General features: G+C 39.5%; 3 protein-coding genes and 2 non-coding genes across 7 annotated transcripts; 2 read left to right on the top strand and 3 right to left on the bottom strand.

Moving 5' to 3' along the window:
* The first annotated feature begins 435 nt into the window (after positions 1-435).
* On the top strand, positions 436-4,180 carry CMKLR2 (chemerin chemokine-like receptor 2). 2 transcript variants are annotated; one of them, XM_057372855.1, is made up of 2 exons: positions 436-640; positions 2,071-4,180. In XM_057372855.1, exon 2 carries the CDS (start codon positions 2,087-2,089, stop codon positions 3,131-3,133), a length of 1,047 nt encoding a protein of 348 aa, XP_057228838.1. In that variant the 5' UTR covers positions 436-640; positions 2,071-2,086; the 3' UTR covers positions 3,134-4,180. The 2 variants fall into 2 exon arrangements, with proteins under 2 accessions (XP_057228838.1, XP_057228839.1); XM_057372856.1 differs by lacking the exon at positions 436-640 and adding an exon at positions 658-814.
* Positions 4,181-7,606: 3,426 nt separating this feature from the next.
* On the bottom strand, positions 7,607-11,054 carry EEF1B2 (eukaryotic translation elongation factor 1 beta 2). Its single transcript, XM_057372857.1, has 6 exons — positions 10,903-11,054; positions 10,607-10,729; positions 9,488-9,611; positions 9,045-9,111; positions 8,262-8,387; positions 7,607-7,809 (listed from the first exon to the last, which is right to left on the bottom strand). The coding sequence occupies exons 1-6, from the start codon at positions 10,980-10,982 to the stop codon at positions 7,655-7,657; spliced, it is 675 nt and encodes a 224-aa protein (XP_057228840.1). The 5' UTR covers positions 10,983-11,054; the 3' UTR covers positions 7,607-7,654.
* Positions 8,601-8,734, bottom strand: LOC130577486 (small nucleolar RNA SNORA41). Its single transcript, XR_008965768.1, has one exon. It is a non-coding gene; the product is annotated as a small nucleolar RNA SNORA41 (small nucleolar RNA).
* LOC130577485 (small nucleolar RNA SNORD51) lies at positions 9,188-9,267 on the bottom strand. Its single transcript, XR_008965767.1, has one exon. It is a non-coding gene; the product is annotated as a small nucleolar RNA SNORD51 (small nucleolar RNA).
* Positions 11,055-11,575: 521 nt separating the features above from the next.
* NDUFS1 (NADH:ubiquinone oxidoreductase core subunit S1) lies at positions 11,576-26,030 on the top strand. 2 transcript variants are annotated; one of them, XM_057372853.1, is made up of 19 exons: positions 11,576-11,636; positions 12,114-12,181; positions 12,424-12,515; positions 13,916-14,023; positions 15,126-15,202; positions 15,294-15,375; positions 15,480-15,610; positions 16,310-16,495; positions 18,116-18,250; positions 18,631-18,745; positions 19,713-19,858; positions 20,342-20,470; positions 21,418-21,547; positions 22,004-22,164; positions 23,145-23,299; positions 23,859-24,034; positions 24,757-24,891; positions 25,091-25,163; positions 25,450-26,030. In XM_057372853.1, the coding sequence occupies exons 2-19, from the start codon at positions 12,118-12,120 to the stop codon at positions 25,539-25,541; spliced, it is 2,187 nt and encodes a 728-aa protein (XP_057228836.1). In that variant the 5' UTR covers positions 11,576-11,636; positions 12,114-12,117; the 3' UTR covers positions 25,542-26,030. The 2 variants fall into 2 exon arrangements, with proteins under 2 accessions (XP_057228836.1, XP_057228837.1); XM_057372854.1 differs by lacking the exon at positions 11,576-11,636 and adding an exon at positions 11,851-11,968.
* The last annotated feature ends 1,118 nt before the right edge of the window (positions 26,031-27,148 follow it).

Genomic DNA, 27,148 nt, shown 5'->3' on the forward strand with positions numbered 1-27,148 from the left:
TGTTTTTTCTCCTGCTATACATYATCTTTAAAACGTGAAATATAAAATTAACATTGTTGGGCAGTAGGCAAATGTTTATCATTGTCATTATAGTTGGAAATTTGTTTTGTTTAGTTGCATAAATTTGATTTGAAGGTGTATTTTTTTTGTATAGGCAAACCCACCTAAAAATCCAGTAATTAACCTGACTGTCCTTTGAAACTGTCCACATGTAATGTTCCAGATGTTAGTGGTACTGCTCCATGTTTATACTCTTCTCTCAGCAGCTGTTAATCTGTTTGAAAAAATTACTCAGATGGGTGGTAGTGGTATTTGATGCAGTATGCACCCCCAAGGGGCATGTAATTACATAAATGCAGCCCAATAAGTATCATTTTATCAGGACAGCAAGCCAAATAACATTCCTTCAGCCTGATGTAAATTACAAATGCTATCGTAGCCTCTTGACAGAACAGGCTGGGCTGACTCTTACTACATATTTTCTTAATCAAGAGATATAAAATTACACAACCTTTTTTTTCCTTCGTTGTCTATCCATCTACAAATGAGAAGTCTAATCCTGCTAATGCGTGTGCACATGCGTAGCTTCACTRGTGTGACTAATCCTTTCAAACTGAGTGAACTACTTTGTGGAGGAAAGGTAAGTCCATGAATYTGATTTTGCAGATGTAGTTCTGCAGGCAGTGTGCTCTGGAGACCCCTCTCCTGTTGTGCTTAGCACACTGTAATCATGGAATTAAAGGAATGCAGGCTGAGATCCAAGAGCACGGGCTGAATTTTGSTTTCGGATTTGGTCGCACTCAGAAATGTAGGGGTAAGATAATTCATAGTACAGCTAATTGACTGGTTGTATTCTGCTCTCAGGCACAGGTTTTCAGTGCAGCTGAGTYCAGCCAAACAATTCAGCTTTAAATGATGATAGAGTTTAGCAGGATAATCGTTTTGATCATTGCAGATACTTTTGTCTGACTGTAGCCACCTGTTATGTGTGGCAGCTTTGTCTACACTGTTAAATAAACACCRTAAAATAATACTGTGAAATAACTTCTGACTGCTTTTCTTTTTGTTGTTCAAACTCTGTTTCCTGTCTGTTTTCCCATTAATTTCTTCTTTTATTTCCTCTGTTTTGGTTTGTATTTCACTTTCCCCTCCCCCTCACCTTCCCTTCCAGCCACAGAAAAAATTTATATGGGAAAAATCATGTTGTATTGGTAAGTTCCAGAAGCATTTGCAAGAGGAGAAAAAAGAAAATTCTGAATGCTCTGTCTTAAAAAAAGACACACAAATAGTTTTATTTATAGCTCTTGCAGTGTTTAATTTTCTTCCATCTATTACCTGCTCTCAGGCTGCTAGTGGAAGAATACCACAGTTGTATGTATTATCCCTGCAACATTTTCTGTGTATTTCCTTCTCTGCATCCTTTGCTGTGTAAAGCAAATCCAACATTTAAAATGTGCCTGAAAATCATGATTTCTTGATACACGACAGATACATGAAAGAGATGAATAAACCCATAAACTTTTAGTTGCTGAAGAAATTGCTGTCTGTCATTTTGTTAGCTATAATTTGAAGCAGGGGTGGTGGGTGTAATTTTATAAAAGATGGCWTCCTGGCATTTTAGGTGGACTTTTTTCCCTACATAGATGACTGATGCTCCTCTGATCTTTGACAGATACATATCCMTAAAACTTGCTTCACAAAGGAACAGAACGATAAAATATGAAACCTGACCAGAACAGAATAGCAAAATCATACTTCAGTAAAACTTTGCACCTGGTCTCCYAGAAGTTTATCAGTGATGCTGTGCTCAGTGCTGTTAAGAAATTAATGTAAGGAAAACAGTACTTGAAGATTTCAAGTGCTGTTTTGATTTGAACATTTCTTGAAATGCCTGGGACTAAAATTCTCCATGAGCTTTGTGCTAGCAACTGACAGATAAAAAGTGTTAGATATGCAAAACTAAGGTAATGTTTTTGATTTATGACCAAGAACTTGAAAGAATTGCTGTTTAYTATTTACAGTGCAGTAAAACATTTCTCTTTTGACCATTTCTTGTATTTTCTTCCTCAGAAAACAACTCTGCAGCATGACATTCGAAGATTTTGAGAACTACTCTTATTTCTACGATCTGTCTGAGGAGGATGAGTCACCCCAGTACTCCCTCAGCATCGCCCATATTATTTCCCTTTTCTTTTACAGTGTGGCATTTCTGCTGGGAGTGCCAGGTAATGCCATTGTCATCTGGTTTATGGGCTTTAAGTGGGATAAATCYGTTTCCACACTCTGGTTTCTGAATCTGGCCATCGCAGATTTCATTTTTGTTCTCTTCCTGCCCCTCTACATTACATACGTGGCAATGGGCTTCCACTGGCCTTTTGGGAAGTGGCTGTGCAAAATGAACTCATTCATTGCACTGCTTAATATGTTTGCCAGTGTTTTCTTCCTGACATTCATCAGCCTTGACCGCTACATCCGCCTCGTCCACCCGGTTTTTTCCTACAAATAYAGGACTGTGAAGAACACCCTCGTTCTGAGCGGGATCATTTGGATGTCAGCTGCAATTATTGGTGGCCCTGCCTTATACTTCAGAGACACAGCTACAGTTCTCAACAATGTCACCATTTGCTACAACAACTTCCAYGTGCACGACAGAGAACTTATTTTGCTGACACATCACATTCTCATTTGGGTGAGGCTTGCGTTTGGTTACCTGTTTCCTTTAGTGACCATGGTGATTTGCTACTCGCTGCTGATTGTCAAAGTGAAGAGGAGAACTGTATTAACTTCTAGCAGGCTTTTCTGGACCATCATTGCTGTAGTTGTAGCTTTTTTTSTCTGCTGGACGCCRTATCATATATTCAGCATTGTGGAGCTGTCAGCTCACCACGATGAAAACTTGCATGACTTGCTGCAGGATGGCATTCCCCTCTCCACTGGCCTTGGTTTCATCAACAGTTGCCTCAATCCCATCCTCTATGTTCTGATAAGCAAGAAGTTCCAGGCACAGGTGAAGAGCACAGTCTCTGAGGTGCTGAAGCTGGCCCTGTGGGAGGTGAGCCGCTCAGGAACAGTCAGTGAGCAGCTCTGGAGTTCAGACAATGCACCCGTGCACTACTGTGAAACTGCCCAGTGACTGCTCCTGTCACCAACTCTCTCCATAAAAGCTGACAGCAGATTTGGAGGCGTTCTTCACTTCACATCTGCCAGTCAAATGTGCATCTTTGCATAGACAGTTTTCTGTAAACAGCTGGCTTAATTGCACTTGCTGCTTTAATTGAAAGGTTTTGAGGGGACACATGATTTGGATGTGTGTCCTTGCAACTCACATACAGCCTGAACTGAAAGTTGTCAGCATAAGTGGAATTACTCTTACTGGGCTCTTGATGAGGAATGTTATAATCCTGTTGTTTTGCTGTGGTTCCATAACTCATTGATATCAAAAGAGCACATAATAAAAATATTCCTCCTTGCCATTGCTGATGCCACTCTTAATTGAGGCATTCTTATCCAAGAGGTTGTGGCTGTGATCAGTGGGTCATGAGTGTCCTGATTGCCTACTTCTGCCTCAAGGAGCAATCCCCTGGCTACATCCCACCTAAGTGATGCTATCAGCAGCTCCACTCTGCAGCTGGAGAAGAATCCCAAAAGAAAGAACACTGAATTGCCTCCTTCTATTGTCAAAAAAGAAAAATACGGAAATAAAACCTGTCTTATACTCAAATACCTGTCTTATACTCAAAACAAAGACAGGTCCCTTATTCTTATGTTTTTAGCACCAGCTGGGTGCAAAATACAGAGCAGATGTTTCATATAGGTATTAGGCTCATTTGAAATGTGCAAAGAATTAGTGAAAATATTTCTTACAGCTTCTGTGCCACACTTCTTTTTCTATTTTTAGAATTTTAGTCTTACAGAGGTTTACAACTATTGATTCCTCTTTATTGCTCTTTCAAGCAAAGAGAAATAATACGACATTTTGTTTGCCTTAATGTCAAGCTTAAAAAAATGGGTGGAGTGAATTCCTCAGTATTCTAACTCTGTAGCCAAATTCAGACATCTTTTCCAAATAAGAGGCAAGACAGTTCATCCAGGAAATGAAGTCCACTCCCATAAGAAAGATGAAGTAGTCCCAGTTATGCTGTCTTCTGTTCCAACCTGTTGCTTGTCATAGAATCACACTTGTGCCAATGCAAATATATATATATATATATATATACAAATATATATGCTATGTGGAATGAACCAATTTCTGATGCAATACCACTTAATTAAAAAGTTGAATGTGGGACAAAACTCCACTAAAACTAAAAGCATAGAGCTTTGGGTAAATTTGAACTGGTTTTTTTTCCTAGTTTTTGGCCCAAGCATGTAGAATAAAACTGCCTTTTAGATAATCTACCTAGTTTATGGGGCCTGSCAACACACATTAGTAGCATTTATACTGTAATTGAGGCCTCATATGTAAATAGACTCGCTTTTGTATAAAACATATCTGTATGCATGAGCACATCCAATATTGGTAGCTGCATAAAAAGAAACAGTCTGACTGTGGTCTGTAACTATTTCTTTGGGCTCTGATTTCAGAGTCTCAGAGAGTCAGGCAGGATCACTGGAATTTCAGTGTATTTCCCTTTGGGCTGGAAGGCTGGTAAGCAGCATTCTTCCTTTGAGTCATTTGCTGCCTGGTACATGGTTACTCATCATAATATTTTAGCACTGTGCTCCTAAATGTGCCCAAATCAAACATTTTGCAGTTTTTCTTCACATGTTCCCTGACATCTTTCTAAGAATGATGTACTCTCCTGACTGTAGTCCAAGTGAAGTAATAAAAATTTGTTGTTTCTAAAGGGCATGTTCATTTGCTTTTCTTAGCAGCAATATGTGGTGACTGTCTTTTCTTACAACTCCTTCCTAACGATTTTGGAAGGTGAAATCAAGCCATTTGTACTATGGGAATTAAGGTTCATGTCATCTTTCTTCTAGCACATCATCTGTGTGCACACCCATGTTCCTACCTCCAGCACAGAGACTGATTTTCAAATGGGGAAACATATATGGTCCCACCTTGCATGAATGATCAGAAAGTGTGGCCTGAAGCAGACAGGAGAGAGAATAGAATTGAATAAGGCCAAAATCAGCCTTGATCTATGGAATTAAGTGGATTAACAATTGCCCAATGTAACTACTACTGYTCACACCAAGATCAGTTACAGAATTATCTGTAATTCATTCCTTCAAGAGTAACTCAAGACACCTAAACAAAACAGATAATGCACTAAGTTTCTGTTTCCAAAGATTTTCCAAAACAATGTGAACAATTCTATGCTGCTTGGACTAAGGAATGCTCATTCAACTCACCACAATGGAAAAAAAAAAGAGCCAGAAAAAGGAATCTGTATTGTCATGCAAAGATATACTATAGAAATAGTTMTTGACACATCTCATAATAGACAGGTTCTATCTAATTTTCTCCCCTTCCTGGACAGTTTGTGTTTCTGMAGGCTTTTATGTAGATTATTAGTTCTTGTTAGAACTATTTCCCCAGTATTCCCATATATCACCTGTTGAAGTTATGGAATTTTCTACCAATCTTTTTGTTATGGGGTGCATTTGGGATCCCTTGCCTCATTTACTCCAAGGTGCAGATTTTTCACAGCACCAATGACACAGTAATATACCAGCACATACCCAAACACTACACAGRAACACCTAACATAAAGACATATGGATTGAGTGGAATTCTCTTGCCCACATGCCTACCTATTTTCTCATTGGGAAGACAGCTCTCTAAGGTTGGGGTTTTTTTTTTGTTTTGTTTTGTTCCTGTGCAGCAACTTTCCTCTTAACATCAAAGAAAAAAAACCCACCAAAACCTAAGACACAAAAGAAATCTCAAAAACCAGTTTGTACATGCATGCTAAGCATAAACATAACACACACACACACACAAATCCAATCTGGCAGGTCACATGGATGACTCAGTGCTGTATTTTAGCAAAGTTGCCATCTATAAATCAAACCATTTTATCCACTTAGAGCTTTAATTTCAAGGCCAAGGGAAGAGCATAAAGGTAAGGAGCATGTTGAATAAAGGCCAGAAACATAGTAAAACCCTTATTAATGAGGCAGATTTATTAAAAACAAATTATTAATTTGTTTTTCTGATATGGCGTTTGTCAATTTCTTGCTTTTAACAGCACCATGACAGAATTGGTAAGCTACTTGATTTAGCAGAAGCAACAATTAGAGAATTGCCATAAAAAGGGTATTACTGTGCACTAGTAACACACAGGATGAAGTTAGTCCTTTAGGAGTTAGGTTTTTTTGGAGGCAAGTGAGTCTGTAGTTATGCCACTTTCAAATCTTTAACCCTGTTTTAAGCCTCTAACAGGCAGATTTTTTTTTTCTGAGATGAATTATAAACAAAGCTCTTACATAATCTGAAGTTGGCAGACCTTTAGACAAGGAGAAAGACATCCTGCTGTGCCAGATAACACAGATGCTCTGTGAAAAAAAGAAAGGACAAAAAGAGTTACTTAAGCTGCTGCTGTCTGGCTTTGACACTGAGTATCTTTATCTCAAGAGTGACCAATGTGGCACACAAAAGGATTCCATTTCATGGTCACTGTAAATTCTGTCAGAACAGTACAAGGCGTAGATTTGTGCGTTTGTCTAGAAGCTTTGCAACTTCAACAGCTTTGACATTTGTATCATTCCAATGGATACTTTTTGGGAAACAATTCCTGACAGGCTCTTCAAACATTAAAAAAAAAAGTCAAATCAGTCTAGAAACCAATCTGGAGCTGAGTAAACAGCACAAACTGATATTAATTTCACTATTTTTTATATACCTCATGTATTTGCATTTTCAGTAGTTTTTAGAACTATTTTTCAGTCAGGAGCAGATGCCAGGTTTGTTATGTAAGTCAGTCAGAAGCTGCAGTGGAGCCAGACCGGGCACCGCCGGGCTCRCAGCGCCCCCAAGAGGCACCCCCGCAACCCGCAGGGAAGCAGCTGATAATTATTTGCTGTGCTAATTAAAAAAAAAAAATCTCAACGTAATTCTATTGCAAATGTTTCCAACCCTCAGAAGGAAAAAAAAAAAAAGTTCCATGTCATACAACAAGTGAAAAGGTACTCAAGGTAGTCTCAGCCCTCAGTTTTAGAGCACTGCAGTTATTAGAACTCAGCTTTGTCTCTCTGGAGTTCTGCCTTTCAACAAAAGTCACAGTGTATTTAGTCAACACCCTCACTAAAATGGAATTTATACTTTSGTTTATCCACTGAAACATTACTCGCCCTTTGACAGAGCCCTGCTCTTTCCCCTTAAAGCCATCCATCCCTCATTGCAGAGGAATTACAGACATTTGTGAAGATGCAATTTCCTCCACAGATGGAGCAGAGAACATTTCAATATTTTAAAGCCATTTAATGTAAACTCTGAACTGGTGGTAAATACAAGTTTTCTRTTTTCTCTGCTTATGCTYTTGGGTACTACAGTGAGGTGTCAGAGCAACCTTGAACTTCAGTTTCAGTTTCTACTTTGCCCATTAARAAAACCTTGTATTTGTGAGCTGGATTACTTTAAGATTTTCAGTTAAGCACAGACAGAGCATATTTTTTGCAACAACATTTATTCTAGATATATCAAGACTTAAATCTTATTGAAAGCAGCTACATCCATTGATTGTACATAATCTTCGAATGCTGTTATTTTCTCTTCCAGCATATCTGTTCCAACTTTATCATCTTCAACAACGCACTGGATCTGAAGCTTTTTGATGCCATAGCCAACAGGTACTAGCTTGGCTGCAAAATAAAAAAAACAAAGGTGTTTAGTACTCCTTAACTGGTGGAATCTCCTAAAAACACAAATCTAAGATTGAACTGACCAAAGCAACTTGCAGGAATACATAAACACAAGCTTCTGTTCCACATTATGGACCATCTAAGAAACAACCCAGTGTTTCTTGGAAGTGATTGAAAAAGGGTTTCTTTCTGTGGACCTCCACCCCTCCCYTAAACCAAACATGTTTGTCTGCTGCCTCAGGAATTGTACAGGATAGCAGATCTATCTTTGTAAAAGTTTTATAGCTTTTAAAACCTCTGAATYTTAACCAGGCCACTGCACTAATACACTTTTTCTGACCATGTAAAGACACTTCAGAGATCAGCACTGACCCCAAGTCCAACAACTCATACATCTTCCCACATGACTGCACTCTCTCCCTCGCCCTGCTCTGCATTTTTCCCATACTTACAAGATCCCCAGACCAAGCCATCTGCTTGAATGCTTCGAACACACTCCTCTAGTTTGGCCATGTCTGTCTCATCATCCCAAGGTTTCACATCAAGCAAAATTGATGACTTGGCAATAACAGCTGGTTCTRGAGGAAGAAGATCACCATGAAAAGGAAGGGTTTTTCCAAAAACTCATGTATATACTTGCAAACTAATTTTATGAGAATAACTTTTGCTGTGACAGGCCTGTGGTACCAATGTAGGTTTAAGTACTGCAGCTGTGTATATCCCAACGTTCAATATGTAGATACATTTCCTTGAGAAACAGTCCCGAAGAAAACACAGATTTAAGTAGCTGACAGTGTTTGTTACATAGGGAGTCCTTTTCAGAAGATCTGAGAAGGAGCTTAATGCTGTGTAACAGTTTATTTGCCACAGAGGGAATACTGGAACTGCTACATTTCTGAACATTTCCAGACCAGTAGCTGTGGACTAACTTGCATATTGCAGCAGTTTCTCTAATCTTTCAAATAAAATCCTCGAGTTATCTCCATCAATATGGAAAGCTCAGTCTCTATAAAGAACAAGCAAGAGTGTATCAAGCAGAACAAAAAGTATGTTAACATTYCCATTTGCTACAGGAAGGGTGAGTTCACAGGCAATTCCAATGAAGCCAATTAGTCTTGTCTCATTCCAGTCAAGCTGATCTATTATTACAGYTAATTAGTGTTTCTAGCCATCCCGTTCAAATGCATGGAAATTAACTCAAGCATAAAAGATTACGAAGTTCTTGCTATACATACTTTTGGACTTCTTTGATTCATACTGGGCCAGACGTTCTTCTCTCAGTTTCTTTGCTTCTTCACTTTCCTGAAAGAGAAGTTTGCAATTAATTACACAAAAGCACCAAACCGCCACATCTCTAAAGCATTACRAAACTGACTGGCATCTATTCAGATWAAAACAAATCATCACAACTGTCAGGCGAAAGATGGTGATTTTTTGTTTTTTTCATCATGTAACCAGTCAAAGTTGGACAGTTCACCTCATTCCAACATACTACTTTCTAACTTTTGAGATTTTACCTTCCAAGCTTCCTATTCTGCAAAGATAGCTACACTTGAGAATTCAAAGTAGGATCTGCTATCAAGGTCAGAAATGTAAGTAACTTAAACTAGGTCAAAGTGAAAACCTGCATACTGGGGTAATTTCTAAAAAGCAATAAATACAAAAAGGTCATAAGTACCTCCTCATCATCAGATCCAAAAAGGTCAATATCATCATCATCTTTGCTATCTGTGGCTGCACTGGTTGTATCCTCAACATCAACAGGACCGTATTTTCCCAAAGCCTTCTTTACTCCTGGTAAACTGAAAGAAAAGTGCAGATATTAGGAACCTACTCAAATGTCAATACAATCACTGCCAGTTCATCAGTGCACCTATAAATGCATTTATAATAACCTTGTGTTTAAAGGAGTAAAAATCCAATTCTGCTACTTGAAATCAGAACCTATTGCAAGACAGGCCCCAATACTCCTGACATTCCAGCTGAGTAATCTGTGAATACACAATYTGCTGTAGCTCATCAATGCAAGAATGATCCTGCCCAACACTGCTGCTCTAACTAAGCAAATCTATAGGAAAAGCTTTCTTATTGGAGTCCTTTATCAGCAATAGATTCYGTCTAGGAAGTATTCCCAACTTCTTGTTCATGCTTCCCCAGAAATACTTTCACTTGTTTAAAAACTAGTGACTGAAAATATATTATAGCAAAGTAACTGCTACTTTCCTAAGTTTCAGTGAACGCTTCACCTAAATGCTTGCCCTCAACAGAAGGGTCCAGAACGCCCTGAATTTACCTTYTCCTGCAGCTCATATGGTCCCGGTATCTTAGAACAAGCTCTTAGTTTTATGCTAATGTGAACTGCTGTTACTAGAGGCATTAAAATGRCTTTTGTTTCYAGGAACTGTAAATGGTTTCCAGAGTGGACTTYGTGAAACAAGTTTAGAAAGCAGTGTAGCAATACTGACCCTATCTACACTCTGCCTTTTTGGAGAAGCCTGCAGTCTCCATGGATGTCAATACATCACCTTTCATGGACACTTAAAAACCACGAAAAAGATAAAAGGTAGTATTTCCTTTCAAATCTCTCCTTCTTTACACGTCCTTTGCATTGCAAATCATTGATTTTATCTCTCATACTGACAGAAGAGGTCTGTCCTGCTTCTGGAGCTGTTTATTCCAACGACAACACAAAATGCCACGTGGTGCTTCTGGTAACCAGCTTACTTTAAACTCGAAGAAACGCAACAATTTGTAGGCCAGTTCGCGGAGACATTGCAGCTTCACAGATTAACCATACCTTGCCTTTTGCTTTTCATACGACTTAATATGATTGTACCACCGGAGAGCATGGAACAAGTCTGCAGGCGGCGGGGCAGCGATCGCTTCGAAGACTGCAATGTCAGCCTGSGAAGGGACGTACCTGCGGAGAACAAGCCGAATTAACCCCCTTGCTTGGGGCACGCAGAAACACGTGGAGCAGCGCCGCCCGTGCAGCTGCCGGGGTGATTCAGGGCCCTTCCGCGTCCCCACCGCTTGTCTGCGCCAGGCCTGGCTCACGTTTCCCGCAACCCTGCACCCGCCACCGCCTCTCACCCCTCGATGTAGCTCTTGTCGGCCAGGAAGTCGTTGAGGACGCGAAGGCCCGCGGCGGACTTCAGGTCCCCGAAGCCCATGGCGGCGGCGCGGAGCCCACACGCTGTGCCCGCCCCGACCGCCACAGCCGCGGAAAGGACCTCACCGCCCCTGCGCCGCCCTTATATAGTGCAGGTATCCCTCCGCGTACTGCGCCCAATCGTATCCCTCCGCCAGAGCGAGCCGCGAGGTAGCCCCTCACGGGTCGGCTGCTCCAGCGGAGGGCGGGCAGCGGACGGGACACCAGAGGTTTGGGGAAGCATCGGAATAATAAAACTGAGGCTGACGATAAACCCTAGAAAGCTTTGCGGCGTTACAGGTGTTTTGTAACACTGCACTGTAGCCACACCCCGCSCCGCTGGTACAGCGGAAATTGCCGCAGTTGGACGAAGAGAGAGGCGGAGAGGGACGGAAATTGCGACTGAAGGGCAGTGCGTATGACGGTGGCCGAAAAGGGTGCGGGACAGCGGCCTAAATTGGCCAGTGCTATCGTTCGCCGATAACTTGGCGGAAATCSCCGAAGCGGTTCGTTCCGGAGGTTGCCGAGCGCGTACGGCCCCCTCCGGAGAAAGCCGAAGGAGGCTCCGGAGATAGCCGAAGGAGGCTGAGGGCMGTGGCGGAAAGGCCTGAGGCCGCCGCCATCGAGGCCGAGGCAGCGCAGCCGTCCCGSGGCGCCGCCGCCCGACCCGCTCCAGGTAACGGGGCAGTCCCTGCAGAGCGGGCTCCGGGCTCCTCCGCACACCGCCGCTCCCCGTGTCCTTGACGGGCCGGGGGCTGCCCGGCGGGCGGCGGTGCTTCCAAGGTGACCCCCGCGGCCGGGTAGCGCTGTGCCCGGCCGTGCCCTTGGTTCCGGGAACGGCGACACCGGGCCTGCCAACGCCGAGCTGCGCCGAGCTGCGTTTGTTTTTCTTTTCCGTGGGGGAGCGGGGCCGGGGCTGGCGCTCCGCTGCAGGTGGAGGGGCCTCTCGGCGATGTTCCTATGTGTGTGTATAGATTGCTAGAGAATCATACCTTGCGTTTGAAGGAGGTAACTCGCTCTCCCGTAACTGTACATATAGGTGTGCATACGTGCTCCTTTTGCGATGGTRYAGAAGTTTTTAGTCTGCTTGTTTAAAACTTGTCAGCAAACATTTGAGCTGATAATAACAGTGCYGTTTTCTCTCTTACCAAAGCACCATGCTTCGACTGCTTGCTGTCCCCAGGTCCTTAGCTGGGGTCACCCAGTCCTCCAAACTATGTGGTAAGTGTCTGTGGTTTATACGTGTGTCTGTGGTGATAAATGTACGTGCATTAATTTATGTATAGTTMATTTATTGAAGGGCCTACAGGCATACTTGATTTGCAAGCGCAGGGCTTCTGTGTCGCACTGTTTGTCCAACTGGGATTCAATCAGTATAACTAAAATCAGGAGTGTGGGGTCTGATGGTTTGCATCTACCAATAAGTGAAAGTTAGTTTTGTTTTCTTTCTCCATGTGTTTCAGGGCGTACAACTGCAACAGCAGCCAGCAAYCAAATAGAAGTGTTTGTGGATGGCTATCCTGTACTGGTGAGCCCTGGAACCACAGTACTTCAGGTGTGAGSAATAATATTCTGAATTTTTCTGGGACTTACAATCTCACTGCTTGGCAGCATACAGCAAAAAAACTACCCACCTTTATGTTGTTTCTTGCAATTCTTTAGGGGTGTTTGACTGTGATGCAATTTAATGTGACAGAAATCCTTGGGAGAATTCTGTGTTTGGAAAAGAAAAATACGCCATGGTTGCGTGAAAAGATGTATGCAGCATCCGTCCAGAATCAGCTGCAAAAATTTATGCAATGCAATAATAGATGTTGATAAATTCTGGTTGAACTTCTGTTTCTGGACAGTACATGGCCTCGTAGTCTTTCAGAACCTGGAAATTTTGTGTCTAGTTAGAGTGTGTGTTGGGTAAATGAGGAATTGTCTCCTTTTAGTTATTAGTTGTGATTCAGTGCTTATCCTTAGCAGCTTTTCTTATTCTTGGTGTGGGAAGAAAGGGAACCTGGATCTCTCAGCCTGTGCTGAGCATTGCTGCTTTTCAGGCTAAAATTTCAAGTAAGCTTCTTACTAAGAAGTCATTAAATGGGGATGTGGTAAAATGAGTTAGAACATTGAATTACATAGTTTATTTCAAGATATAGCCTTGCTCTTTGGATACAAGTTCCTAATTTATTTAGATATTAAAATTCACTTAGCAGGAACCTAGTGTAAATTTTCCTTAAATGCTATTTTTTTAATTAGCTTTTCAGTTTTGCTAATGTGGTTCTTTTCACTTTTAATAGAAATTTTTGGAAGAATTAGATCTTGTTAGAGAGTTTTTATTAAATTCGGTATTTCTTCTGGCAGGCATAATTATAATGCTATAGCACAGATCCTGTTATCTTGTGGAGGTTTTATGCAGGAAAGGCTGTCATTATCTGTTCTCTGGAAATGTGTTGGCTCTGTTCTTGTCTCTTCTTCTGTCAAGTTGTCTTTGAGTTTGGGGTCTGCTGAAGTTGAAGATTGACTGTGCTAGAGTACCTTATAGAGAGTATTGGTGTTGTTGAATTATGAGAAATCATTAAGCCTGTTGTTGCTCTCTTCATATTTTTAAATTTTTACTTGGATGCACTTTCCTTTAAAGTGTATATGTGTTCTTTAAAGGGTTACTTTTACTGCTAGTGTCCTGTTGCAGAGAATTCTATCTATTATTGGAGGAAAGAATGACAGAGGTCAGTTCTCATTTCCTCAATCARTTACAAAGATTAGAAAAAATATATTTGTAATTGATATCCTGACATTTTTGTGCTTTGTCACAATTTTTTATTTATGGTCACTTCTTAAGATGGAAAGGTCAAACGTACTCTATTCTTAAGCACTGACAYTGTTATTCTTTGAAAAGCTGCATAGAGTTTTGTGTGGTGGAACTGAAAAGGCAATTAAGATTTAATTTTCCTTTTTTTTTTTTTGTAGGCTTGTGAAAAGGCTGGAGTTCAGATACCTCGTTTTTGTTATCATGATCGTCTCTCTGTTGCTGGAAACTGTAGGATGTGTCTTGTGGAAATAGAAAAAGCTCCAAAGGTATTATTTGTGTTTCATGGGAAATGCAACATGAAATAAACAATATGGAATTAGATAGGATTTTTTTGCTGTGCCTAGGGCCCACTTTAATTCTTGTAAATAATTGTTGTAATTTAGCTGCTCAAAGCAGATTTTTCTCATCTCCCCCCGAGACTGCAGTGATTTCCTGTGGGTCAAAGTCAGTTCTCAGGTTATTATGGATTATCTTGCTCCTGGACAGGAGCATTTGATAACCGTGTGTTTGCAGTCAGATGCATTTTGTGCTTTGTAATTCAAGCYTCAGCCACATTTTCAGCTGATACTACATAAATAGTAAACTTTAGATACTGTATGAATTCAGCTGTAAGATTAGTACCTGCAGGTTCATTCTAAGTAAAGATTGCAGCTAGTTTTTCTTTTAATGTACTGATATCTGTCGTGAAATAGTATTTGATGTCAGAACTGAACTCTTGTCTTCAGCCGTACTAAGAAATCTGTGCCCTTTCTTTGGAATTCAGTCTTGGATTACATGTTTATACTCACACATGAAATTATTTAGCTCACCCCAGCTTCAATTCCATAGTTTGAGCTTTGTGTCTCTGGAAATRGGTTATCACTAAAGGTGGAAGTCATAATGAGATTGAAAAGTAAGTGGGATTTGTTTACTGAGCAGGAATTTTTGTTAATCTTGCTGTAATCTTGAGAAGAATTTTATTCCAAGACTTTATGCAGGCTTTGTGCAAATAAATACCTTATAAATGATTCATACTCTGAACTTCAGTTCTAGAGGTTTTCCAGATGTCTGCTGAAGCTCTTTGATTTGCCTTATATCCATTACAACTGATGTTCTTTATGCTGTAACTGCTTGAATTGGGACCAGAAATTGTAGCATTTTWAACTTTAAATAAATCATAACTAATTTAACCTTTTAATAGAGCAGATTATTAATAAATATGGCTTCTAGTGACTTTACCAGTTAGACTCTTTTTTTTTTTCCCTTTGCAGACTTCTTTATTTCTATTTATAACAGATACCTATGTTAGAATTAGGGGTAGGAGGTGGGGGTTTGTGTCTATGCTGAGAAGAAACATGTTGTGTTCATGCTCGCTTTTTATGATTGCAGCCAGTTGCTGCCTGTGCCATGCCAGTTATGAAGGGCTGGAATATACTGACAAACTCTGAGAAGTCCAGGAAAGCAAGGTACCTTTCTTTTAGYCTCCTTTAGCTGATGAATTGTACCTCTCCTAAATGATGGAAAGTTGACATGAATTTCATTTTCTGAACCTAACAGAGAGGGTGTCATGGAGTTTCTGCTGGCAAATCACCCATTGGACTGTCCTATCTGTGATCAGGGCGGAGAATGTGATCTACAGGTACAACATCCAATTAAATTGTGTAGACTTAGATATAATACTCTTGTCTTAGGTGAAATTGTGCTTTCTAGCAGCCTGGATATGTTTTGTGTTGTCTGTTCTAGGACCAGTCGATGATGTTTGGCAGTGACAGAAGCAGATTCAGAGAGAGCAAACGTGCTGTGGAGGACAAGAACATTGGCCCATTAGTCAAAACCATTATGACTCGGTGTATACAGTGCACTCGATGCATCAGGTAATGTCCTTTCCTTTTCACTGAGGAGGCATATTTGTGCCAGTTTTTTACTAGTGAAACAAACCCCAGGGGGGTAGTCCATTTAAAAAAATTCTGAAGTACAATCAGAAAAGAGAATTTTATTTCTGTTAGTGATTGATAGCTGGTTTCCTGGAGCTACCAGACAGGAAATAGAGAGAGATGGTCAATGCATGAAAGTGAAATCAGAATTCTACAGGGCAGAGCTGGTCCCATGGTGATGGTGCCAGAATGGATATGTGACTTTCTCAGCCACAGTTGTGAGATTTATTTGTTCTTGATAGCCTCTGATAGCTATAGTTATACTGTTCTGTAGTCCTGAGATGCAGTACCAGCCAACTTGAGCCAGATAGAAAAGAATACCACATCCCCAACTAGTTCTAGAATGAACTTGTTAGTTAGGACTAATCTTGGACTCAATTTGTGAAATATAGTGAGTACTGARCTGCTCTGTTTTTTTATATAACTCCCCCTAATTTTTGTAGACTTTTCTGAATGAAATTCTGCAGATAGTGCTGCATGTGATGGCACTGACTAATGCATTTAAACAATTGTTTTCTTCTTTCAGGTATATGACCTAAGGCTGATGTTTTAGCTTGAGAAAATGAGATGAGGGCTGACAAATGTTGTGTTGCAGTTGTACATTCCAGATGTGTTTCTCCTTCTTTGTGCATCTACCAGGTTTGCTAGTGAAGTTGCAGGGGTAGATGACTTGGGAACAACCGGAAGAGGAAATGAAATGCAAGTTGGTACTTAYGTTGAAAAAATGTTTATGTCTGAGTTATCAGGAAATATTATTGACATCTGCCCAGTTGGTGCTCTTACCTCCAAACCATATGCCTTTACTGCACGTCCATGGGAGACAAGGTRGGTGTCCTAACTCATACTAAAGACAGAGTTTTCTCTGCCATGCTCTTTATCTTAGAATATGTCCATCTGTGATACCAAGGGTTTTCTCTCATTTTTATTTTCTGTGTTTTTGTTGTAGGCTTTTCCATAGACTGAATCTAACAAAAATTCTGTTAGTTACAGCTTATTTAAGAAAAGGAAGAATGTKATAGCTTCTAGACTGTTCTTCTCTTATTTTCACTCTGAAGTGTTTTGGATGTGCAGGTTGTGGTGATTGCTTAAAGATGTCTAYAAAGGAAAATACAAATTAATTAACTCAGTAATTGTTGAGAATATTATTTAAGACATCTTGTGAAACCAAGCTGTCCAGCCTCAGTGCAGATCTGTGTATGGTATTCTTAAGGAGTTGTTTAACCCTAAACAAGACCTGAAACACATCCAGGAGACAGAATCATAGAATGTTAAGGGTTGGAATGGACCTTGAAGATCATCTAGTTGCAACCACCCTTGCCAAGGGCAGGGAGACCAGTCACTAGAACAGATTTGTTCAAGATTTTATTCGGCCTGGCCTTGTGCATAGGGACATGCCGGTTTGACCATGCCAAAGATATTCATATTGTAATTAGTGWGGAAGAGCAGGGAAAGGCGGAGGAAGGTGTCTCCCCATGGATGGGGTCTCCGAGAAGGTGAAGGGTGTAATTCCCAACTGTGTCCACTGGAGGGCTCGCGAATCACGGAGCCGCCAGCGATGCTGAGTGCAAACACAGCACAGCACAGTGCCACATCAGTCTGTCGAGCAGCAATTTTGTCATATCACAAAMCAGTGGAGCAATGACATCCTTAAGCCATCCTCAAGAGATGGTAAACAGCAAACAGAGAACATCTACAGCCAGCAAGGTGTTACATAACACAGCTCTGAGAATGTATGCAGCAACTCCGAGACCAGTGACTGTTAAGCTAATACAATACAATGAATACTTATAACAAATTTGTTTTAACACACTCTGGTCAGATCTGTTGTTATGTCAGTTCTTCATGAGTGCTTAAAAGGACTGTTGTGGTTTTACTCAGCAGGCAGCTGAACACCACATAAGCTGCTTGCTCACTTCAGACCYCATGGGGGATGGGGGGAAAAATGTTAAATTTGTGGGCTGAAATAAAGACAGTTTAATAGGACARAAAAATAAAATTACAATAATGACAAAAGAATTAGAATATCCAAAGCCAATGATGCACAGTGCAACTGCTCACCACTGCCAACCAATGCCCAGGCAGTCCCTGAGCAGCAGCCCCAGGCACCTTTCCCTCGTTCATGTGCTGAGCTCGATGCTGTGTAGCACAGAACATCCCTGTGGCCAGCTGGGGTCAGCTGTCCTGCCTGTGTCCCCACAGCTTCTTGTGCCTCCCAGCTTCCTTGCTGGTGGGACACGCTCAGAAGCTGAAAAGTCCTTGATGTGTGAAGGTTGCTTAGCAACAACTTGAATATCTCTGTTATCAACACTATTCTCATCCTAAATCCAAAATACAGCACTATACCACTTACTAGGAAGAAAATTAACTGTATTCAGGTCAAAAATAAGACACTGTTGCTGCATATATATGAAAGACTGCAAGTRGTTTATTTGTTCTTCTAAACAGGAAGGTAGAGTCAATTGATGTTCTTGATGCAGTTGGAAGCAACATTGTAGTGAGCACGAGAACTGGAGAAGTGATGAGAATTTTGCCAAGGCTKCATGAAGATATCAATGAGGAGTGGATATCTGACAAAACAAGGTATGTGGGATGTGCTTGTACCCACATGTGTGTTTATGTATGCATTAAAGGCACATTTTGCCGAACCAGAAATGTGCACAGTAGCATTGTCTTCTGGATTCAACTCTTGGTATTGTAAAGCTATGTGAAGAATAATTAATATAATACATATTTTAATTCTATAATTGAATTTGCTGAGTATTTTTGTAACTTTTTTCACAGTAACTTATTTGTGTTACTGATTGTTTTGTGTGTTTTTGAGAACAAAAAGTTAAACTTTCCAGGGAAATATTTCTTGGTTTTCTCTTTTCTAAAAGCTTACAATTAGAAAACTCAGTCACAGAATTACATACATTTATCTTTCTCTTTGCTCTTTTGTAACATTCATGGTGTTCACTCAGGTTTGCTTATGATGGTCTGAAGCGTCAGAGACTGACTCAGCCAATGATCAAAAATGAGAAAGGAGTATTTGTTTATGCCTCGTGGGAGGATGTATTAGCTCGTGTTGCTGGTGTGGTAAGAACAATTTTTAGTATAAATAGTATAAAATTAATTTCTAAAGCTGGATGTATTACAATTATTAATGTCAAACTAGTTATATTAAAAAGGTTTTTTTCTTTAAGGGTAGAGGGGAACATTTTACTTCTGATCCACTGTGTTTCCACTTAAATTTCTTATTTTGAAAATATTTCCTGTTTTATGGATTGGACTTTTTAAAGAACTTTTTCTGATCATGATTTCATTTGGAGCATTGGGAGAGAAACTACTTTTATTTAAATAGGAAAGTAAACTGTTTCTTCAGAAATTTAGGAGGAAGTAATTTTCCTGGATACTCTGAACTATTTGAAGACATCTTTAAATTTATTTAAACTGTGCTATCACCACTTTTGCCATCAAAGACATTAAATCTGTATTACTTAYATCGGAATTGTGCTTTCCTCATGCTTTCTCTGTGTGGTGATKGATTCTGCAGCTCAAATGAAGTGTTGCATGACTGCTCTGGATTTTGATTAAAAATTTTATGTGGGTGAAGTAGAATTGAGTAACTGTAATTGAACTTTCCTCAAGGATGGTTTTGCCCAAGGTACAGTAGCACGGTTTGTTACAAAAGCTATTGCTTCTCAGATAATACATTTGAGTTAAGTTTGTGTTAGGGAAGTTTGTATTCTGTCTGCACTGTGGCTTTGTTAAAATAAAAGCATTCACCAATCTTCCACTCTCACCACCCCAAATGAGAATTAACTACATCTGAGCAATAAMTCAAGTGGGAGAGACCTGCATAGAATACAGAGAGCTCTTTTTGGCTTATCATGACTTTTGAAGGAGCTGGAGTTGCTGCCTGGCAGGARTTGGACACCACTGGTTGTGCTACTCCAGGCCAACAGTTGCACTCTAATATAACAAATATAACATTTACCTCGGCTAAATGAGAATTGATTTCAGCAGTTTCTTTTGTTTATGCTTTTACTTCCTTTCTCTCCAGCTACAGGCAGTTGAAGGTAKGCAAGTAGCAGCAATTGTAGGAGGGCTGGTGGATGCAGAAGCACTAATAGCTCTGAAAGATCTACTAAATAGAATGAATTGTGATACGCTGTGCACTGAAGAGATCTTTCCTACTGCTGGAGCTGGGTAAGAGRACTGGCAATGTCTGTCTGCAGTTGGTATGTTAATAAATTCTCCAGTGTGCAGATCATCTCCTGGCATTATTCTGAAATTAGCAGAGAGAACAACTGCTGATGCATTAGCAGGATTTATTTGAATTTACAGTACTCACTTGTAGAGAGTATTTATGAATTGTGAGTTGATATGGGGTCTCTACTCCAGCAAGGGTTGCAGACTTCCTATTACGCTCTGTATGTGGCTGCAGCAGTTTAACTGTCAGTTGCTGAAAGCCAGTTACACTTTGTTGTAAGCTGGATAAATTAGTCTATTTCTATTTGTGTTTTGAAAACTGAAGTACAGTTATGATTAGTAATTTGGATTGAGAAATCTCTTCTTTCTCTTTCTTCTCCTGGGCTGAAAAAGTATTTTGAGCATCCACAATCTTTACCATASCTTCATTTCTTCCCTCTACTGAATCCTCATCCTCTTTCTTACATCTTTTTGTCACAGCACAGATCTACGCTCTAACTACCTGCTTAATACCAAGATTGCTGGGGTGGAGGAGGCAGATGTCCTCCTTCTGGTTGGCACCAATCCACGCTTTGAGGCACCACTTTTCAATGCTAGAATTCGAAAGAGGTTTGTATTCCTTGGTGGTGAATAAGCATGTGAATCCATCTGGATTTGATACAGTGCTCAGTTGGAGCTGCAGGCAGTAACTTGAGAGCATTCATTCAGATGGGATCATTGCATTTAGTTCACATTTTAGTAAAGGTAATGGTGATTTTAGTGTAGAATTAGTTCATTCTCACTTTGACATTTTACATTAAGTTCATCTACTCAGACATTTGTTCCTTTGTTACATTATACAGATACTCAGATTTTCTGTTTTATAGAAGTTTGTTAAAGCATATTCCTCAAAGATTTATTTTCAGCATCAGTTTACTGCTTTCTGTATTCTTGTAACAATTGGATGTGCTGAGTTTAGAAGCAGTTATTCAAGTTTAACATTTTCGTTGCCAAGTAGTGTGGCTTTCCCAAACTTTTGAGCATAGCTAATTCATTTTTAATAAGGTACATCAGTATGAGGCAAATGAGGTCTATGAAAGCCTTGTCCTTCTTAATGCTTTAAACTGTAATGGCCTTGAAATTTTGAGGGGAGAAGATGCAGTGAGATTTTTGAATGTATACATTTAATACATTTTATAAATCTGCCATGAGAAGCTGCAAAAAAAAAAATCCTAACCAGCTAAATTTTTGTGTTTATCTAAGAAATAAGTGAATTTCTAAAACTGAATTGGCAGAAGTTTGAGGAGAGGAGGGAATTGAGTTATGAACTACTCATGTAAGGTGTGTTGCTTTTCTGGTTCTGGAACATATATATAGAGAAATAATCCTTCTAAAAAACCTTTAGGCTTGCTTAACAGTCAGAGTAATGCTAAACTGCATGTTACCAAAATAATGAATGCCATTTAAATTCCTTTGAAATCCTATTTCAAGTTTCTGCTGAAGTTATAATTAGTGGCTTTGGTTGAATAAAACTCTGTATTACTTTCATTTTTATAAAATATTTGCTGTATTTTCAGCTGGCTTCACAATGACTTGCAAGTGGCCCTTGTTGGTTCTCCTGTGAATTTGACCTACAGATATGAACATCTTGGAGAGTCTCCACAGATACTTGAGGACATTGCTTGTGGCAAACATGCCTTCTCCAAGGTACACATAACTTCAGTGTGACTGTTAAAATACACAGGATTGAGTAATAATCTGAATCTCCCAGGGACAGGTTTGAAGAAAAGAGCCATGTTGTAAACAGAATTATTGGCTTTTAATCAAATGCAGAGATGAAGTAATGATTAGTGTGCACCAATGTACATATGCATAAACTGCAGTGCAGGAAACTGGATTATTTCTTGACATAAAACAGGCTGTTTCAGGCACTGCTGTTTCCACTTAAATGTGTGGTTATCAAGTGTACAGTTTTGTATTGACAAGGTAGTTTACAGTTCAGCAGTTTCTCTTGGCTTTATTTCGAAATGAAACAAGGACCATTTTGGAACTGTAGGTTTGTATTGAAGATTTATGGATAAACTTAGGGATTCATTACATTATCTATACCAAGAATTGTCTTCATAGCTGTGGAATTAATTTCTTGATTCTTGACTTGCACAGGCCCTGGACCATGCCAAAAAGCCAATGGTGGTGGTAGGGAGCACWGCCCTGCAGCGCAGTGACGGAGCTGCCATCCTTGCTGCCGTTTCCACCATTGCACAGAATGCCAGGGCCAAGAGTGGTGCTAGTCCTGAATGGAAAGTCATGAACATCCTACACAGGTTTGCTTTAAAACTTTGGGAGCAACTTGCTTTCATATTGGGCTACACAGGTTATCACAGTGTATGTGTACAGATTGYGTTGTATACWCAYRAGCAGCTTACCGGGGTAAAACCTGKAGGGAACATAAAAAMCAGAARTACAAGCTAGCAAAAGCTTCTTAATAAAATGGATTCCTTGGCCTGGCAAACTTTTCAGCCTCTCCATTAGATTTTATTAATTTATTATATTCAAATGTAGAATTTAAGGTTTAAATCTCGACATATAGAATACAAGAGAGCTTAATAACATCTACCACAGTGCTCAGTAGGATGCACAACAGATCAGTGTCACTTGCTAAATGACTGCATTTTATCAAGAAGAAAAACAAAATGGCAAGAGTATTTAAATTATACAGTTTCTTTATTTTTATTTCTTTAATATTCCTTTTATTCACAATAAATTCAGCTTCTCAAGTGAATAGTTAATAGAAAAATTTCAAAGATTTTCATTTGAGGGCTTTTGATTTTAGCTATTCAGTTTATTGGGATATTACTCCTTTCAATAGACAAGCTTCTCTTGGACAGTCCTTCACCACTCCCTTTCTAAAATTCTGACTGTCAAATTGACCATCTCTGTGAAGGAAAAATTATTTCAGCAGATGTAATGGGACTCAGTTCCAGAGACTCARTAAATTTCTTCTGCCAAAAGCAGCTTCATTCATGTAAAAGTAGGAGAGTTAGAATAGAGCTTGATCTTCTGATCCCATTTTAAATAAGTGAGATTCCCTGTAAAAGCTTCAAATGGTATCAGGTTGTCAAAATGCAAAACTAACTTGATACTCTGTCAAATACCCTGTCAAAAATTTCAACTGCCTTTGAGCTTTATGTTTGTCTTGTTGCTATTAGGAACAAAATATTTAGTCASAAAAAGAAGTTAGGTCTGTTCTGATGGGAGAGGGAGAATTCTGCAATAACTTAAAACCATGTATATGTTCCTACAGAGTTGCAAGCCAAGTAGCTGCTTTGGACCTGGGTTTCAAACCAGGAGTGGAGGCAATTAGGAAAAATCCTCCCAAAGTATTGTATCTCTTGGGAGCAGATTCAGGTTGTGTAACACGTGAAGATCTGCCAAAGGACTGTTTTATCATCTATCAAGGTAATTAGTACAYGTAAATGAAGATATGTTGCTATTGTAGTAGCTGGAGAAAAAGTGCAGACAGTGGCATAAAACTCTTTGAGGAATTCTGGCCTTTATTTTCTGCCAAGAAATGGAACTTCCAATGCATAGTTGAGATACTAGTTACCTACTTCTTTGGTAAAGATTGCAAACTGTGGATGAGTAATAGGGAAATATAAACCAATACAAGTCTTCCCAAACATAGCTTCAGACTTGGCAGACAAAACAAGCATTAGTTTTCATACCAAAACATGACCTTTTCTTAATCCAAGAACACTTGTTCCAAGAACACCCTAAATCTGGGTGACTRTAGAGACTGAAGTACCATTTGCTCCTGCTTGTAGTCCATTCATTCTCCCCAAAGTATTAGGCAAGTAAGTCCTCAGAGCAGTCAGCCTAATAGGCTTCATATTAATGGCTAAGCAAAACTTAGAAACTAATTTTTTTCCTGGGAACACAGAAATTTGGTATTATGTTAGCAAAGCATTGACTTGTGTCTCATCTGGTTGTGTCCTGTTTCTTCTTTCTATGTATTTAGGGCATCATGGGGATGTGGGAGCTCCCATGGCAGATGTTATTCTCCCGGGTGCAGCATATACAGAGAAGGCAGCCACATATGTGAATACTGAAGGTAGGGCCCAGCAGACAAGAGTAGCTGTAACACCTCCTGGGATGGCCAGGGAAGACTGGAAAATTATTAGAGCTCTCTCTGAGGTACTGTTGTTCTTACAAGTTGTTTCTAATAAAGTATACTGAGAGGTTAAGTTCCTTTTTGTAAACACTTTCCAGTGTAAAAAGAGGTACATTTTCAGGGAAACACATGACTACTTTTAAGAAGTAATGTTTTATACCAAATCCCTTGTTTATTCTGTGAGTTCAATCATATYGTTTCCCTTTTGAGGCTAGCTCCAATATCATAGCTGGTGTATGCTGTTGGAATGCATATGGGAGAAGCGTTGCAGATTTTGCAGGTTTTCACTTTCTTTAGAGGAAACTGGTAGGAGCTTAGAGTTTCTTGCTTTTTTAGAAAGAAAACAGCATAGACTCTGAGGCCAGGATCTGGTATCATTAGGTGAGGTCAAATATGYGCTTACTACACACAGGGTACAAGATGCATTGATAATTATAGCACCTTTTATCTCACTTGGCAGTAAGTTAAGGAAGATACACGTGATATCTGTATGGGAGGAGAAAAGTAGTTCCTTTCTTCTTTTCCTTTGTATAGCAAACAGGACAGCCAGTGGGCAAGTGTTGACTATGTAGGCATTAGGAGTCCAGCAGAACCCTGTGATTTCTGTGTCAGTTTGAACTGCCTGTGTTTTCAGGAATGTAGATTTTTCCTCATTTTACTTTAGCCATGTTAATGGATTGGTAATCTAAACCACTAGGAATTATATCCCTAGATTTGATGGTATTTCTGTCTATGAATCTCTTAGTTGGCTGGTTTGACCTTGCCTTATGAGAACCTTGATGAAATACGGAAGCGTTTAGAAGAAGTGTCACCCAACCTGGTTCGATACGATGATGTGGAAGAAGCCAACTACTTCATCCAGGCAAATGAATTGGCAAAGGTAAGCAAAATKGAAGCATCTTGGCATGATTTAGTGCTTTCATATTGCATAATGCTTCTTTAAAAAAATGGGCCTTCTTCATATGTAGTACRAGAAGCATTTTTTGACCTACACTGAATGTAGAATTAACTAAACAAATGCTTTGGTAACAAGTTCCTACCATAAAGGTGACTTACTTTCTTTTCCTTTCTTACCACAGTTAGCAAAGCAAGAACTTCTTGCTGATCCTCTTGTTCCACCTCAGCTCACAATAAAAGACTTTTATATGACAGGTAGGTATAGTGTGGTCTTTCAATTCTGAAATTAGCAGCATATTTTACTTAGCTTTACAGTAAAGTTCTTATGAGTCATTTAAAGCTTTCCACTAAGATACATAGGATTTGAGTCTTGAAGAAACAAAATTTTTTAGTAAAATGATGTGGAATTTACATAAAGCACCAACTGTATTTTCAATTAAGTTGATTTTATTTATCCTCTTTGTATCCAGTCTTGTACTAAATTTCTTTTGTATTATGTCTGTGCACTGATTTTTTGTGTCCGGATTTTTTTTTTTTACAGATTCCATCAGTAGAGCATCCCAGACAATGGCCAAGTGTGTGAAAGCTGTTGTTGAAGGTGCTCATGCAGTAGAAGAGCCATCCATCTGCTAGAGACTAATGAGACTGCCACCACCTCCATCTAAGTTTTTGTTGCAGCTAACTGCTGTGACAGATACTTTTTTTCAGAATCTATTTGACAGGCTGTTGTACTTTTTTTTTTCTTCCTTCATTCACATTTTCATCACTTCAGATAGTCCCATCATACTAYAAGACTGTTGTGTTTGAGGGAATATGCAGCACTCAACTTACTGTACCCAGAGGCAGGGTAAATGATGATTGTATACAAATAAATTATAATACCAAACCAGGTAATTCATGTAGCTCATGCTTGTTCCATGAAAAGAATTCAGTAAGCAACTCAAGACTCAGTAAATCTTGATTTTCTAGGAAGGAATTTACATGGGAAAAATACTAGATKGTAGCTTTTATCCAGAGTATCCAGGTATCTTAATTTTAAGCCCTTTGTGAGTTTGGTATTTTTGTAATGCACTTTTAAAGCAAGTTGTTCCTCTTAAATGGTTTATGCCAATGTTCATGCCTGTCACCACTCTGAATATCTGTATGTTTCTTCATCTAATTTCAGCTGAGACCACTCTTGGAGGAAATACAAATAGTTTTGATGTTGTGGGRAAAAAAAGCAGTCTTCACACAGCTTCCTCATACTAAACTGCTTTAAAAATTAACAAAAAGACAAAAGGCCTTTATACCAGTTCAAATGCGGAAAAGAATCTCAGAACAGTTTCCCTCTGCATTGATCTTTTTATAGCAAAGTGGGGGAAGGGGTTATGTGTGGTATTTTTTGGTTGGGTGGTTGGGGTTTTTTTTTTTATGGTTTAGAGTAACTTCAGAACATACGATACTGGTTAATGTAAGTTTGGAAGAAGGATAACTTCCTCTTCAACTGGCTACTAAAGTTCAGTGTAATTCTTCCAGGAGTCTTGAAAATGAGAATAGTATCATAAAGCCATCACTTCTAATTTTATTAAAAAAAAAGGAAAAGCTACACTTTTCAGTGTAAAATAATACTGAGGGCCTGGAAGTGCTGCTGGTAGAAGTKTTAGTTTAATAAAATTCCTTTTTTCTTCCATGCTTAAAATTTTTCAGTAACATGTAACTTTTTAAAAAATTGTTTTCCTTTTTCCCAGGAAGAAAACTCTTCCTGGTTATCTTGGTCTATCACAGTGTCCTTAAGTCTTAAATGTTTGACATTGTTTTACTCAGCCTGTCATCTCCAGTTACCAACAGAGGCAGGGTCATTCTCTTGATAGTACAAAAAAAGGCAACTGTACACTTTTCACTGCTCTATGTCCTTCAGTTTGTATGTATAGTAGGTTCTTGTTTCGTTCAAAAACCATCCAGCCTTTATCATGAAAGGTAAGAAGGATAAGAAGTACATGGGAAGAGGCTGTCTAGCCTCTTCACTCTGTTTCTCACTTAACTAGTCACCAAATACAGAACTTTTCAGCCAAACTTGGTAATAGCAATGAGGTTCTCTATAAATTTGACTGTTGGAAACTAGATAGTAAAGAGAAAGCTGAACTAGCATTCTTATCCACTGAGTTTAGAGCATAGAACCTTCCCTTACCTCTTCTGTTTGCTCTGGTGGCTGGACAGTCAGTGCACATGTGGACTTTACCCAAAAGTAAAGAGACAAAAGG

This window comes from Malurus melanocephalus, unplaced genomic scaffold, assembly GCF_030028575.1.
Source record: "Malurus melanocephalus ecotype Western Australia unplaced genomic scaffold, MMel_1.1 scaffold_180, whole genome shotgun sequence".
Classification (NCBI taxonomy): domain Eukaryota; kingdom Metazoa; phylum Chordata; class Aves; order Passeriformes; family Maluridae; genus Malurus; species Malurus melanocephalus.